The following is a 13474-nucleotide window of genomic DNA, read 5'->3' on the forward strand; positions in this document are numbered from 1 at the left end:
CTAGATTCTGCCAACTATTAAAGGCATTTAAAGGTAGTGTTTTAGGCCTTTTAAGTAAAACTAAGTATATTATGACTCCTGGATTCTAGTGGCGTGAAATCATCTTTGTGCCGTCCTAATAAGCAGCTGACTTTGTCAAGGAAGACCTTAAGGGATGGACAAGAGTTAATGTTAAAATGTTTGAAAATTCTTATTCTAAACCAGAGTAAGAGTGGCACTTACCATAGCCTCGTGATAATTGCAATGCCGGCCTCAGTCCAGGGTTTTGGCATGCGAGGAAAGCTAAGTCTAAGTTTCTGACAGAGAATATAGGGTCATTTTACCTGCTTTAAGAAAATTAATTTGGTGAACTGTCCTCTCCTCCTTTCAGGTCCATGTGGATGTCCACAGCCGTTACAATTCTGTTGCCAATGAAACTTTTTGCCTTGAGATCATGGATAGTTTGAGGAGATGCTTAGGTCAGCAGGCTGATGTTCGACTTATGCTTTACGAGGTAAATCAGAATGGAAAGAACGTAGCAAACCTGAACTAATAATCCTTTTTATTTTTGTAAATTTTTTTCTGATATAAAAGTGTAGTTCACTCTTGTTTGATGCAATTAGGATTGGTAGTTTGTAATGGTTGGCCAAAATTCCAAACCCCCAGAAGAAAATCAAGATACTGAGAATAAACCACATTGTACAGTTTATGCACAATAAACCTGTCATTTAGGAAAGGCTTTGTGTCCGTGTAGAAGACTCTTTATTCCCAGATTCCCAGCCGCCCACCAAGGGCCAGTCTTGCAAGCAGGCTTTACTAAGGATAACAGTCTCAGACCTACTATGTTGACTCTTTTCTGCAGTCATCCATTTGCAAAAAAGAATCCCTGCCCTTATCTAGCTCCAAATTTTAAAAATTAACTTGATAAGGATCGTAGACTGATCTGTTAGGATATTGGTATTCATTTATTCATTAAAGATGATACATCATCAGTTTGTAAAAACTCTTTATATATTGATATTAACACTTGTGGTCAACTTTGTTGCAAGTGTAGGCCAGATTGTCATTTTCTTGGTGGTGGTGGTGATGACGATGATGGTGATACTTTTAGTACAAAAATACTAATTTTTGGTTGTTTAAATCTATTGATCTTTTCCTTTAAGATATGTTATTTTTATGTGTGAAGAATCCATAGCTTTCCAATGAATATTCACTAATATTTTCTTCTAGTTTTTTCTATTTTGTTTATCTGTTAGTCCATCTGAAATCGGTCTTGCTATATAATATATAAGGAGTTAACTTTTCTCCAGGTTAATCACTTGTCCAGACATTATTGCCTTCTTTCTGTGTACTAAGTCTGTTTCTACCTGTATACTATTCCTTGATTACATCTACAGATTTTTGTGCCAAGACCACAAGTGTCTTTTATCATTATACATTTGTAAAAAAACTTAGGGATAATTTTCTTTTGTGTCTTTTCTTTAAGAAAATTTTTAGGGGACCAACTCTCATTTGCTTTTTCTCAAAGATGAACTGTACAATCTGTTTTCCTGGTTCCAAAAAGAAAGTTTCCCCCAGGGTTTTAATTTAAATAGTTTTTTGGGGGGTGGGGTACAGAAGAAGGGAGAGAGAGAGGGAGAGAAGATCTTAAGCAGACTCTATACCCAGGGCAGAGCCTGACATGGCACTCGATCTCACAACCCTGAGATCATGACCTGAGCCGAAGTCTGGAGTCGAGTGCTTAACTGAGTGAGTCACCCAGGTGCCCCTTAATTTAAGTAGTTTTAAACTATGACTGGGAAATTCTGGATGGGAAGAAATACCACAGTCATTTACATTAGGCTGCTTAGGGCCAGGAAACACTTTCAAAGCACTAGAAACTTAAGTGGACGTAATGTCCTAGAAGGGAAGACTTAAGGATGGAGAGAAGAATGAAGCTTGGGACATTCTTCACCATAAAGGGAGCAGAGTACTCCAAAGCCAGAATTGACCTATTGTTTAAAAATTGTAACAGTTACGGTCAGTATATTAATCCAGTTCTCAAAGATCAGAGATCTCTTTTTAGGCAAATAATCTAAACTTCCTGAATCATTTCTCCTTCAAATATGGTCTCAGTCTTTTTCAAAGAATTGAGAATAGGGTAGAGAAAGAGTATTGTTTTAAATTTGTGATTGTTCATATCACTAGTGTATCTCTTAAAGAGCTTACTGTTTGTCTTCTCTCAGGGGTTCTATGATGTCCTTCGAAGGAACTCTCAGCTGGCTAATTCAATCATGCAGACTCTACTTTCACAGGTAATACACATTTTTTGTTTTCTGGATGTACAGAATAGATAATAAGGCATGGAGAGATGATGGACATTTTCCAGACTTTTCAAAATATAATTCCCAAATAGTTCCCTGGTTAGTACATTGTGAACATGCCTGGGTATGTGATGCTGTCATGATGTTTTATTTTAATTACCACTTATCTCTCTGCCCTGTTGCCATCATCTTAACAGTTATCCTCCCACTTAATGGTGTGCACCCTGAGTCAGAAGGACGCTTTAAAGAGCCATTTGTATAAGGGCTACCAGCAGCTGTGTCTGTTCATTTTACTTCTAAAAAGAAAAGAGAGATCTGAAGCAAATATTGTAAAATATGGACGTGTTAAATCAGGTCTACAGATCCATGGGTGTCTATAGGTTATTTTCTGTACTTTTCAGTTTAAAAAAGATTTTTAGATTAAGAAATATTTCATAGGATGATCACAATGAGAAGAATTCAGCTGGAGAATATTTGGCATAAATAAGACCTTTTATCCTGAACATTTACTTGTTAAGTGTTATTTAAATCTTCTTTGCAATTGCTTTATTGAGAAATAATTTCTATTCCTTACAGTTCACCCATTTAAAGTGTACAACTCATTGGTTTTTACTGTATTCATAGAATTGTCCAACCATCACCACAATAGGTTCTGGAACATTTCATCACCGCAGAAGCCTCATAGCCTTTAACTGCCACACCCTAATTTTCTCATCTTTCTCCCACTCACCTAGCCCTAAGCAACCACTAATCTGCTTTCTTTATTTTTTTTTTTTTAAGATTTTTATTTATTTATTTGAGAGAGAGACAGTGAGAGAGAGCATGAGTGAGGAGAAGGTCAGAGAGAGAAGCAGACTCCCCGCAGAGCCGGGAGCCCGATACGGGACTCGATCCCGGAACTCCAGGATCATGACCTGAGCCGAAGGCAGTTGTCCAACCAACTGAGCCACCCAGGCGTCCCACTAATCTGCTTTCTGTCTTTACAGATTTACATATTGTGGACATTTCATATACATGGAATCATACAATATGTGGTCTTTCGTGACTCGTGTCTTTCACTTAATGTTTTCACGGTTTATCCATATTATAGCATCTGTCAGTACTTCATTCCCTTTTATGGCTAAATGATATTTTATTGTTTGGTATTTGAGTCTTTTTATATATTGAGAATTTGTTGGCTTGTAACCCTCACAGAGCTCCCTGGGTATAATCTGAAACTTGCCTTTATGTTCAGAGGGCGGGGAGAGACTAGCAAGAGAGGCAGGCCGCTCCAGGTTGGTAGGTAGCAGTTTTAAGAAACAGAAAGAACTTAACGCGTAAGGCTTTTCTTGGACAGCAGCAAGACCAGCGCGTCTATGCGCACAGTCACCTGCCACATCGTAAAAGGCTAAATAGAGGCCTTAACTGGGCTTAGTCACATGGACTGTAGATGTTCTCAGCACCACATCACCATCTCAAGGCCATGTCCTTGGAGTGGCTGCTGGGAGCAGGAAAGGCAAGCAGAACCCACATTCCGAGGACAGGGGAGGGGAGGGGAGGACCGCTGATCCCCCATGTCCAGCTCATAGGTAAACTGGTGATCACATCTTCTTGGTAATTTCCCTAATAGAGTTCAGGATGCTTTATGTACTGGTAATAACAACAATACCTACTGCATCATAGAGAGGACCAGCTGTGTAGGAGGCATTATAGATGGGTGATGTCATTTGATCCTACAAAGCCCTGTGAAATAAAAATTGTTACCTCCATTTTAGATTCTGAAAGGTTAAGTAATTTGTCCAAGATCCCATAGATAGTAAGTGGCAGAGCTGGGATTTGAACTCAGATCTTCTTGGCTCAAGAGCCCAGGCATGAAAAACCTCATGTGAAAAAATACCAGATTAAAAACAAGGAGAATCTTTTCAACAAATGATGTTTTGAAAATTGTATGTTCACTTTTCTGAAAATGAACTTGGGTTCTTACTTTACGCTGTGCAAAAATTAACCCAGTATGATCAAAGACCAAAACATTAATAGCTAAAATTTTAAACTTCCTAAAATATAAGGGAAAGGCTTCATGACATTGGATTTGTTAATGATTTCTTGGACATTGATCAGAAGAACAGGTAACAAAAGAAAAAAGTAGTCTTCACCAGAATTAAAAACTTTTGTGTAGTCAGCACTGTCTACAGAGTGAAAAGGCAGTCCACAGGAGAAAATATTTACAAATCCTATCTGATAAGAGATTAATATCTAGGGTATAAAAAGAACTCCTACAACTCAACAACAACAAAAACAACCCAATTAAAAAATGCGCAAAGGCCTCGAATACGCATTCATCCTAAATATATATATACCCAAATAGCCAATAAACACAGGAAAAGATGATCAACGTCACTAATGACTAGGAAAATGCAAATCGTACCCACAGTGAGACAGCACTTCACACCATTAGGATGGCTACTATCAAAGTGAAAAATAACAGGTGGTGGTGTGTGTATACAGAAATCGGAACACTTGTGCATTAATGGTGGTAAGGGAGAATGGTACAGCTGCTGTGGAAAAAAGTATGGCAATTCTTGAAAAGAATTAAACAGAATTACCATTTGATCCGGCATTTCCCCTTTGAATATATACCCAAAAGAAGTGAAAGCAAAGATCTTGCATTTTTAATCCAATATGATACCCCTCTGGATGGCAGTGTCTAGTCAATTCACATTTAATGTGATTATTGTTATGGTTGGATTTAGGTCTGATATTTTGCTGTTTAATTTTTTTATGGACTTTTTAACTATAGTTTAAATATTTTTAAATTCTTTTTAAAGATTTGTTTATTTAGCGAGGGAGCACACATGAGAGAAAGGAAGTGGGGGGTACAGAGAGAATCTTCAAGCATACTTTCTGTTGAGCACAGAGCCCAACATGGGGTTTCACTCCACAACCCATGAGATCATGACCTGAGCCAAAACCAGGAGTCAAACGCTCAAACCCCTAAGCCACCCAGACGCCCCTCTTATTGTATTTTTAATTTTGCTCTGGAGGTTACAGTGTGCATCTTTAATTTATTACTATATATTTAGGTTAATAATGATACATTTCCAGTAAAATATAGGGACTTTGATCCATCCTCCGGCCTTTATGATATGGTCATACATGTTACAGATGTTAACTATATCTATGTTATATCTATGTTATGTATATGTAACTGTATCTATATTGAAATCCCAGCAAGACGGTGTTGTATTTTATTATAAATAGTTGTATTATGTCTTCTATAGAAATTAAGAGAAAAAGTAGTGCAGACGCATTCTGTCATACGTACCAGCTTCTTACCATTGCCGATTTCTTCATTCTGTGGACTCAGCTTTACCATCTTCAGTACCTTCCCTTCAGCCTGAGAAACTTTTTTTTTTTTAGTATTTCTACTGTGCAGGTCTGCTGGCGGTAACTTCTCTCAGTTTTCATCTATATAGAAATACATCATTTTGCCTTCATTTTTGAAGCATAGTTTCACTGGAAATAGAATTCTTAGTTGACAGTGTTTTCTTTCGGTACTTTGCATGTATCATTCCAGTGCCTTCTGGTTTCCATTGTTTCTCAAGGAGCCAATTCCTGAGTGAACCAATTACCGTGTCTTTGGTTTCTATATTTTCTATGTCATTTTTCTATTGCTCCTTTCAAGATTTTTCTCCTTGTCTTAGGGTCTTAAGAGTTTGTATGTTTACGTGTAATTCTTTCTATGTTTCTATTTGAGTTCATTAAGCTTCATGGGATCTGTAAGTTGATTCTTTTCACCAAATTGAAGAAATGTTCACTCATTATCTCATCAAATAGTTTTTCTGCCCCTCTCCTTTCATTCTGGGACTTCAGTTGTATATATATTGGAATGCCTGATTTTGTTCCACAGAACTTTTGAGATTTGATTCATTTTTGTTCAATATTTTTGACCCTTCAGATTTGATATTTTCTCATAATCTATTTTCAAGTTTACTTTTTACTTCTGCCATTTCAGATCTGTTGTTTTACTCTTGAATGTGTCTTAAATTTTAGCAAATGCATTTTTGTATCTATTGAAATGACCATATGATTTTTTTTTTTAATGTGTTACTGTGGTGAATTGTATTAGTTGATCTTGTAAACCAATATTGCACTCTCTGAGATAAACCCAAACTGATTATTATATATTTTTTGTACATTATTGGATTCAGCTTACTAGTATTTCATTTAGAATTTTTACATATATGTTTATAAGAGAATGGCCTGTAATTTTTATTTCTCATACTGAACTTCTTGGTTTAATATGACCTAAATGATTATTAACATCAGTTAAAATGACTGAGGACTGTTCCCTCTTTTTCTAGTTTGTATAAAATTTGAAATTATCTAGTTATTTCTTTTCTTCCTTCTCTTCCCTTTTTTGGAAGGCATGTGCTATGTTTCTTTAATCTAAACTTTGAATTTTTGGCTTTTTTTTCTTCAGACCACAGAAGTGATGTGAATTCTAACCCAAACTACATTTGGAGACTAGCTTACTCTTAGAAATTCCCGGGGGCGGGGGGGGCTTTTTTCCTTTTCTACTTAAAGTCAAGGCTCATTTAGGTATATATCCCTACCAGCCTTTTCCATATGATAGATTTATTTTTTTAAGGCTTATCCATAAAGGATATCTCCTTTTGAGAATTCCAGCTTTGTGTGAGGTTCTCTGATTCAGCCTTTCCCCCATGAGGGCCTAGGCTTCGTCTTCAGGTCCATGAGCCCTACAACTATAGCTGTAGGCCTGCAGAATTGGCAGGTGCTGCCTTAACACCAGTTTCAGAGTTCAGTTCACGTAGTTGCTAGAATCATGCTTTATGACATTTTCTAATATAAACAGATGTCTGAGGACTTCTCTCACTTTCTCATCATTTTAGCTACCTATTTAAAATTTTTAATACAATTTTTTAAATTGTTCTCTGCCAGGAGGGTTTCTCCAGACGCCTTGTCTACCATCTTGCTAAAAATGAAAGTTCTTTTTCTCTCCTTTTCCCCCACTTTTGTATGCCTTTGCTTTGTTACAGTTCTACTGAAGAAGCTGCCTTTGAAGTTAAGATCTCAGATGTGTAGAAATATTTGGAAGGTACTATACTATTTATCAAAAGCTTTCCTTTGGGCCTCAAGCCTGATCCTATATAAAATTCATATCCTGTTAACTATAGTATACATTTCAAACTGTAATAATCAGCTCATCAACATTCACACACTTAACAAGCAAAAAAAATTTGTGATGAAAGCATAGAACAGTGCTTCCCAACTCAGGTTAGTATATGGGCCAGTAAGACTGTGCAGACTTCAAAAGTAAAAAGAAGAAAAATAATGGCTAATGTTTCTTGAGCTCTGTTATGTGCTAAGTAGCGAGTTTGGTTTTTTGTTTTTTTTTTTCCCAGCACTTTCCATGTGTAAGCATGTTTAATCCTTACACAGCCTTATCGGTTTATAGTAATAATAATCTCACATGACAGATGAGGAACCAAGGCATGGATACTTTTACCAAAATTATTAACAAGTGGTTGTCCTGGGACTTGGACTTAGCCATTCTAACTCTGGAGCCTCTACTTAACTATCAAGCTATACTGAAAATGCTGATTGCTTATGCAGGTTTACGAATTGGTGTGAGAGTGTGTGATGTGTTTTGGAGAGTTAGTGGAAATGGAATAAGAAAGAATATCTCAACATGATGCCTGAAGCAAGGGTAAAGGACATGCTTGAGGCCAAGCAACACAAATTTTGCTACATTGTTCTTTGGACACTTGGGAAATACATCTTAGAAGGTATCAGACTTTAAAGTACCATTAGTTCGACCAGTGAAAGAAGTGAAAAGCATTCATGAGCCATGGTGTCTTTTTTTCATTACCATATATAGTTAAAACAGTTCTATGAGCCAGAACCTGATGTGCTGCCACCTCTGAAATTAGAAGCTTGTATTTTGACCCAAGGAGATCAGATCTCTCTTCAAGAACCACTGGTGAGTCTTTTGGTCCGTCTATAACCATTATTTTTACTGTTAAGTGAAAACATCAACCTTGTTGATAGAGGCAGTCTTCAGGAGAGACCTCTTTCCTGAAAGCACTCTTCCGGTTCTCCCAATGAAATTTTACTCTTAAATCTTCCCTCCTTAGCTTTCCTGATCCATCATCACGTTGGATCTGTCGGTAAGATAGCTCCGTGTCAACACTTTACTAAATCAAGACATCCATCACTTCCCCCAAGGAGCATTTTGTCTCCCATTTATTTATGACTCTTTGACTATATAATATACTTAAAATATACTTTGGAATGGGGAATGAAGGTCACCCAGTAGCAGATGTACCCAGGGAACCTGTTTCATTAGTCAGAGGCGGGGAGTGTATGATTTATGCTGAGCTAGAATTGGCATTCTCGAATCTTCAGGAGAACTGGGATAAGTTGTTTTTCCGTTCTTGTGCTCTAGCCTCAGAGAGACAGGGAAATGAGAAGATGAAAACTGAAACTTCACCATCCCAAGTAACTTAGAGCTCGTGACAGGGGAGGGAAGTGGTCTCTAAGTTGTCAGATCCTGCCTTCATAAATGGGCCTTCTTGTGTGTGCCACGAGATGGAGATGCTCTGTTGGTCTCCCAAAGATGCCCTCAACATAAGCCCCTGTCTTTAAAACAGCCTCTGGGACTCAGGGGTCAGAGAATTTCACTTGACAGCCTCCGTGGTATTTCCACCAGATCAGAAGTAGCACATTCTGATGTTGCTGTCTGAGGTGTCCAGTACTCACAAAGCCAGTTTTGGGGAAAGGTCAGGAAAGGATGCCTTTGTTGGTTCAATTTTTTCCAGTTTTGCTAATTGGGGTTGACTTAGTTTGTGATGCTTATGAGGAACTTCTTTGAGCCTTATAGGTAAGAATTTTATCTGTTGATTACCCACAGCCTCCTAAGTTGTCCCTTAAACACTCAAAAATGTTTACTATTCTCTTCTACAGGATCATCTGCTGTGTTGTGTCCAGCACTGTTTGGTCTGGTATAAGAGTAGAGTGATGCCCCTACAGCAGGAAGAAGAGGAGGAGGAAGAAGAGTTCTACCAAGAGTTAGAGGATATGTTGGAGTCTATTACTAATAGAATGATTAAGAGTGAACTAGAGGACTTTGAACTGGTAATTGCTTAATCTCAGGTGTACTGAGTGATGTAGGTTTTTAATAGCTTACTAATTTTTTTAAAGATTTTATTTTTAAGTAAACTCTGTACCCATCATGGGGCTTGAACTCACAATCTTGAGATCAAGAGTCACTCGCTCTACTCACTGAGCCAGCCAGGCACCCCCGTAGCTCATTAATCTTTACCTTGTGTCTTTTAGGATAAATCAGCAGATTTTTCTCAGAGCACTGGTGTTGGCATCAAAAACAATATCTGTGCTTCTCTTGTGATGGGAATTTGTGAGGTTCTAATAGAATATAATTTCTCCATAAGTAATTTTAGGTAAGGTATTGCTACGACTCTTTTTGCAATTTGAATACTCCCGTTTTATGTTGTGTTTTTTTTTGGTTTCTTAACTCTCACAGTACAGTGGGCACTGGACAGACCACAGGCTGTGACACTGTCTCTTGGGTGGACATCTAGCCTAAGACCAGACTGCTCTTTCTATCAGAGGACACCAAACATACACCACAGGGGTGGCAGTCTTTCATTTATTCCAAGTTCCCAGACCCTGAACTCAAGAAGTTCTGACTTCAATAGAGAAATTTGGTTTGGTTGGTAGTATTGGACTTGCATGCTCAGCCTTGACTGGTAGAAATAAGAGAGGAAAAAAATAACACAGATGGATTAGAGCTGGAACTTAATGCCAATTAATTCATTTATAATGTGTTTAAAAGAGAACATCTGAAGAAACATTGTGATGTCCTTATTATTGGGTGTGAAAGTAAACCACAGTATTGTGATGCTTGACCTTAATGGTCTCTTTCCTTTTATATAGTAAGAACAAGTTTGAGGAGGTTCTGAGCTTATTTATGTGTTACAAGAAACTCTCTGACATCCTTAACGAGAAAGCTGGTAAAGGCAAAACTAAAACGGCCAACAAAATGGAAAGTTTTTGGTCCATGAAATTTGTGTCTGATCTGCTCACTGCTCTCTTCAGGTAAGTTTGTAACAGTGCTTAAAGACATCTGTGCAGTAAAGAGAGTAACAGGTTTACTAGTATTATCTAGTTTGGATTCACAGTTCTGAGTGTATATGTAATAAATAAGTCAGGAGGTTTGTAAGTTTATTGATATGAAAGCTGGTGAATTCTAGGTAGGTCCTTTAAAGAACTACCTTGAATTATTAATAGAGGAAATTTAGAAACAGTGGCCTACTGACGAAAAGATAGGAATGGATCGCAATAAGGTATTCTAGGAAAATCAACCTGAGTAGCTTGAACACTGTAACAGATAAAAAGGGAAGAAAGAAAAACCAATGAATTGAAAAAGGAACAATAGTAACAAAACATGTAGGAAACTGGCATTTAAATCTTACCAAGTAAAGGAATTGGGGGAGGGGAGGAAAGGAGGTCACCCTGAGAAGGAAGGTTGTAAAAAGAAGCTGTGGCAGTGGCCGGTGTGGGCTGCCTGGAGGCTGTGGTTAAGAGCTTCCTAGGTCCTGCTCTTAAAACCTAATTCCGGATCCCAGTAGCAGTAACAGAATCTCTTCTCTCTCTTTCTCTCTCTCTCTCTCTCTCTCTAGGGACAGTACCCAAAGCCACGAAGAGAGCCTTTCTGTTCTGAGGTCCAGCAATGAGTTTATGCGCCACGCGGTGAGCGCAGCCCTGCAGAAGGTACAGCAGCTCAAGGAAACAGGGCATGTGAGTGGCCCTGATGGCCAAAACCCAGAGAAGGTCTTTCACAATCTCTGTGATATAACTCGGTAAGTCACTGTCCCCCTCAGAAACCTGTTTCACTTGCTGTGGAATCTCGAAGAGGGGAAGTTGGGGGTGGAGTTGAAGGCCGTTTGAATTTGGACATGCCTTAAAAGTGCACTCACTAGTACTGGGTCTTTTTTTCTAGTCCTGCTTTGATGTGGAGCATTAGGCACGTAGAAAATGTTATTCTCTTACCAGGAATAAAGAGGGCTGTTACCTAATGACATCAGCAGGTGGACATGACAACTTTAGCTGTATCTGCACCTAACAACAAAGGACAAAAATGCTTGAAGCACAAACTGATAGCACTGAAGGGGATAAAAATAACTCATCCCCTGTCAGGAATCAGTGGAGAACTGGTAGGTAGAATATCAGGAAGGACATAGAAGACTTGAGCTGCACTTGTCATCCGGCTTGACTTCCTGGGTCTTTATACAATATTGAACAACAGCTTCAGAATGCACATTTTTTTTTATGTGCACATGGTATGTTCATCAAAATGGACCCTGTTTTGGGCCATAAAACAAGCAACACATTTTTAAAATAGAAATCAGTATGTTCTCTGAGCACAACAGAATTAAACAAGAAAGCAGTAGCAAAAGTATTTTTAATTTTTAATAATCTTTTTTTAAATAACTGGATTATCCTTGTCTGGTTGGAAATTAAGTGCATTTCTAAATAACTCGTAGAGAGGAAGTCAGAAGTCAGAAAATATTTTGAATAGAATGAAAATGAACACTACATTTCAAAATTCGTATGATTCAGCTAAAGCAGTGCTTAGGTAGAAATTTGTAACTGTCCAGTGGTTACATTAGGAAAAAAAATCAAATCTCTACATTTCCACATTAAGAAAAGAAAAACAGATTAAAATGAAAGTTAGTAGAAGGAACTAAGTAATAAAGACAAAATAGAATCATTGAAAAAAGAAACAGAAAAATGAATGAAACCAGAAGCTGATTCTTTGAGATCAGTAAATGCAATAAATTGTAACCAGACTGATGAGGGAAAGAGAGAAGATACAAATATCAGATATGAGGAAGAAGAGATAGTCGCTACTGATTCTACAGACAGTAAAAATTGTAGTAACAGGATGCCAATAAACGGGATTGCTTAAATGGACAAATATTTTTGGAACTCTGGAATAGGTAAACTGAATAATCCTTTGCCTATATGAAGAAATTGAGAGGTGCTTGGCTGGGTAGTCAGAGGAGCATGTGACTCTTGATCTTGGGGTTTATAAGTCGAGCCCCACGTTGGGTGTAGAGATTGATTAAAATCAAAATCTTAGGATGGCTCGTCGGTTAAGCATCTGCCTTCAGCTCAGGTCATGATCCCAGGGTCTGGGATTGACTCCCGCATCCGGCTCCTTGCTCATCGGGGAGCCGGCTTCTCCCTCTCCCTGCCACTCCCCCTGCTTGTGCTTGCATGCGGCTCTCTTTCTCTGTCAAAGCAAATAAATAAAAACTTCAACAAAATGATAATATCTTAAAAAAAAAAAATTGAATTTGTGGTTCAAAATTTTCCCTCAAAGAAAACTCCGTACCTAGATGTCTTACTGGTGAATTTTGCCAGACATTTAAGGAAGAAATTATATAGGGCACCTGGGTGGCTCAGTCGGTTAAGCATCTGTCTCTTGATTTCGGCTCAGAGCATGGTCTCAGGGTCATGGGATCAAGCCCTGCATCAGGCTCTGTGCTAGATGTGCAACCTGCTTAAGACTGTCCCTTTCCCTTCTCCCCCCGCCCCCCACCAAAAAAAGGAAGAAAGAATACCAATTTATGCAAACTCTTCCAGAAAATAGGAGGAAACATGTCCTGACTCATTTCATGAGGCCAGCAGTTCCCCAGTGCCAAACCCAGTCAAAGACATAAGAAAACTGACCAATTTCCCTTATGAATATACATATAAAAAATATTAGCAAGTTAAGCCCAGGAGTTGTAAGAAGGATGGTGTGATTAAGTACAGTATTTTCTCAGGAATGCAAAGTTGGCTCAAAATATGTAAATGAGTCATAATTCATATCAACAGACTAAAGGAAAACACTCTGCTCATCTCACTAGATGCAGAAAATTCAACACAAATTTGTGATCAGATCTCAGCAAACTAGGAATAAAAGAATTTTATCAATCCAGAATTTTATCAATCCACAAAAACCTATGTCAGCAGCATACTTAATGATTAAACGGACTGAATGCTTTCTCCCCTGTGCTCTCACTGTTGCTGTTCAGCATTATACTGGAGGCAGTAAGACAGGAAAAAGAAATAAAAGGCATCCACAGTGGGAAGGAAGAAATAATAGGGTCTTCAGGGACATTATG

At 38.1% G+C, this 13474-nt stretch overlaps 1 protein-coding gene across 2 annotated transcripts in view; it reads left to right on the forward strand.

Annotated features, from left to right (window-relative positions):
- FANCI (FA complementation group I) overlaps positions 1-13474 on the forward strand; it is an 89761-nt gene that overhangs the window by 60047 nt on the left and 16240 nt on the right. For both annotated transcript variants that reach the window (XM_032836947.1, XM_032836946.1), the window contains exons 18-24: positions 371-493; positions 2205-2273; positions 8161-8262; positions 9246-9416; positions 9618-9739; positions 10236-10397; positions 10982-11161. In XM_032836947.1, the coding sequence (XP_032692838.1) occupies positions 371-493; positions 2205-2273; positions 8161-8262; positions 9246-9416; positions 9618-9739; positions 10236-10397; positions 10982-11161 (929 nt within the window). The remainder of the gene's footprint in view (positions 1-370; positions 494-2204; positions 2274-8160; positions 8263-9245; positions 9417-9617; positions 9740-10235; positions 10398-10981; positions 11162-13474) is intronic.

Source organism: Lontra canadensis, unplaced genomic scaffold, assembly GCF_010015895.1.
Source record: "Lontra canadensis isolate GAN:19392208 unplaced genomic scaffold, GSC_riverotter_1.0 scaffold94, whole genome shotgun sequence".
Taxonomy (NCBI): domain Eukaryota; kingdom Metazoa; phylum Chordata; class Mammalia; order Carnivora; family Mustelidae; genus Lontra; species Lontra canadensis.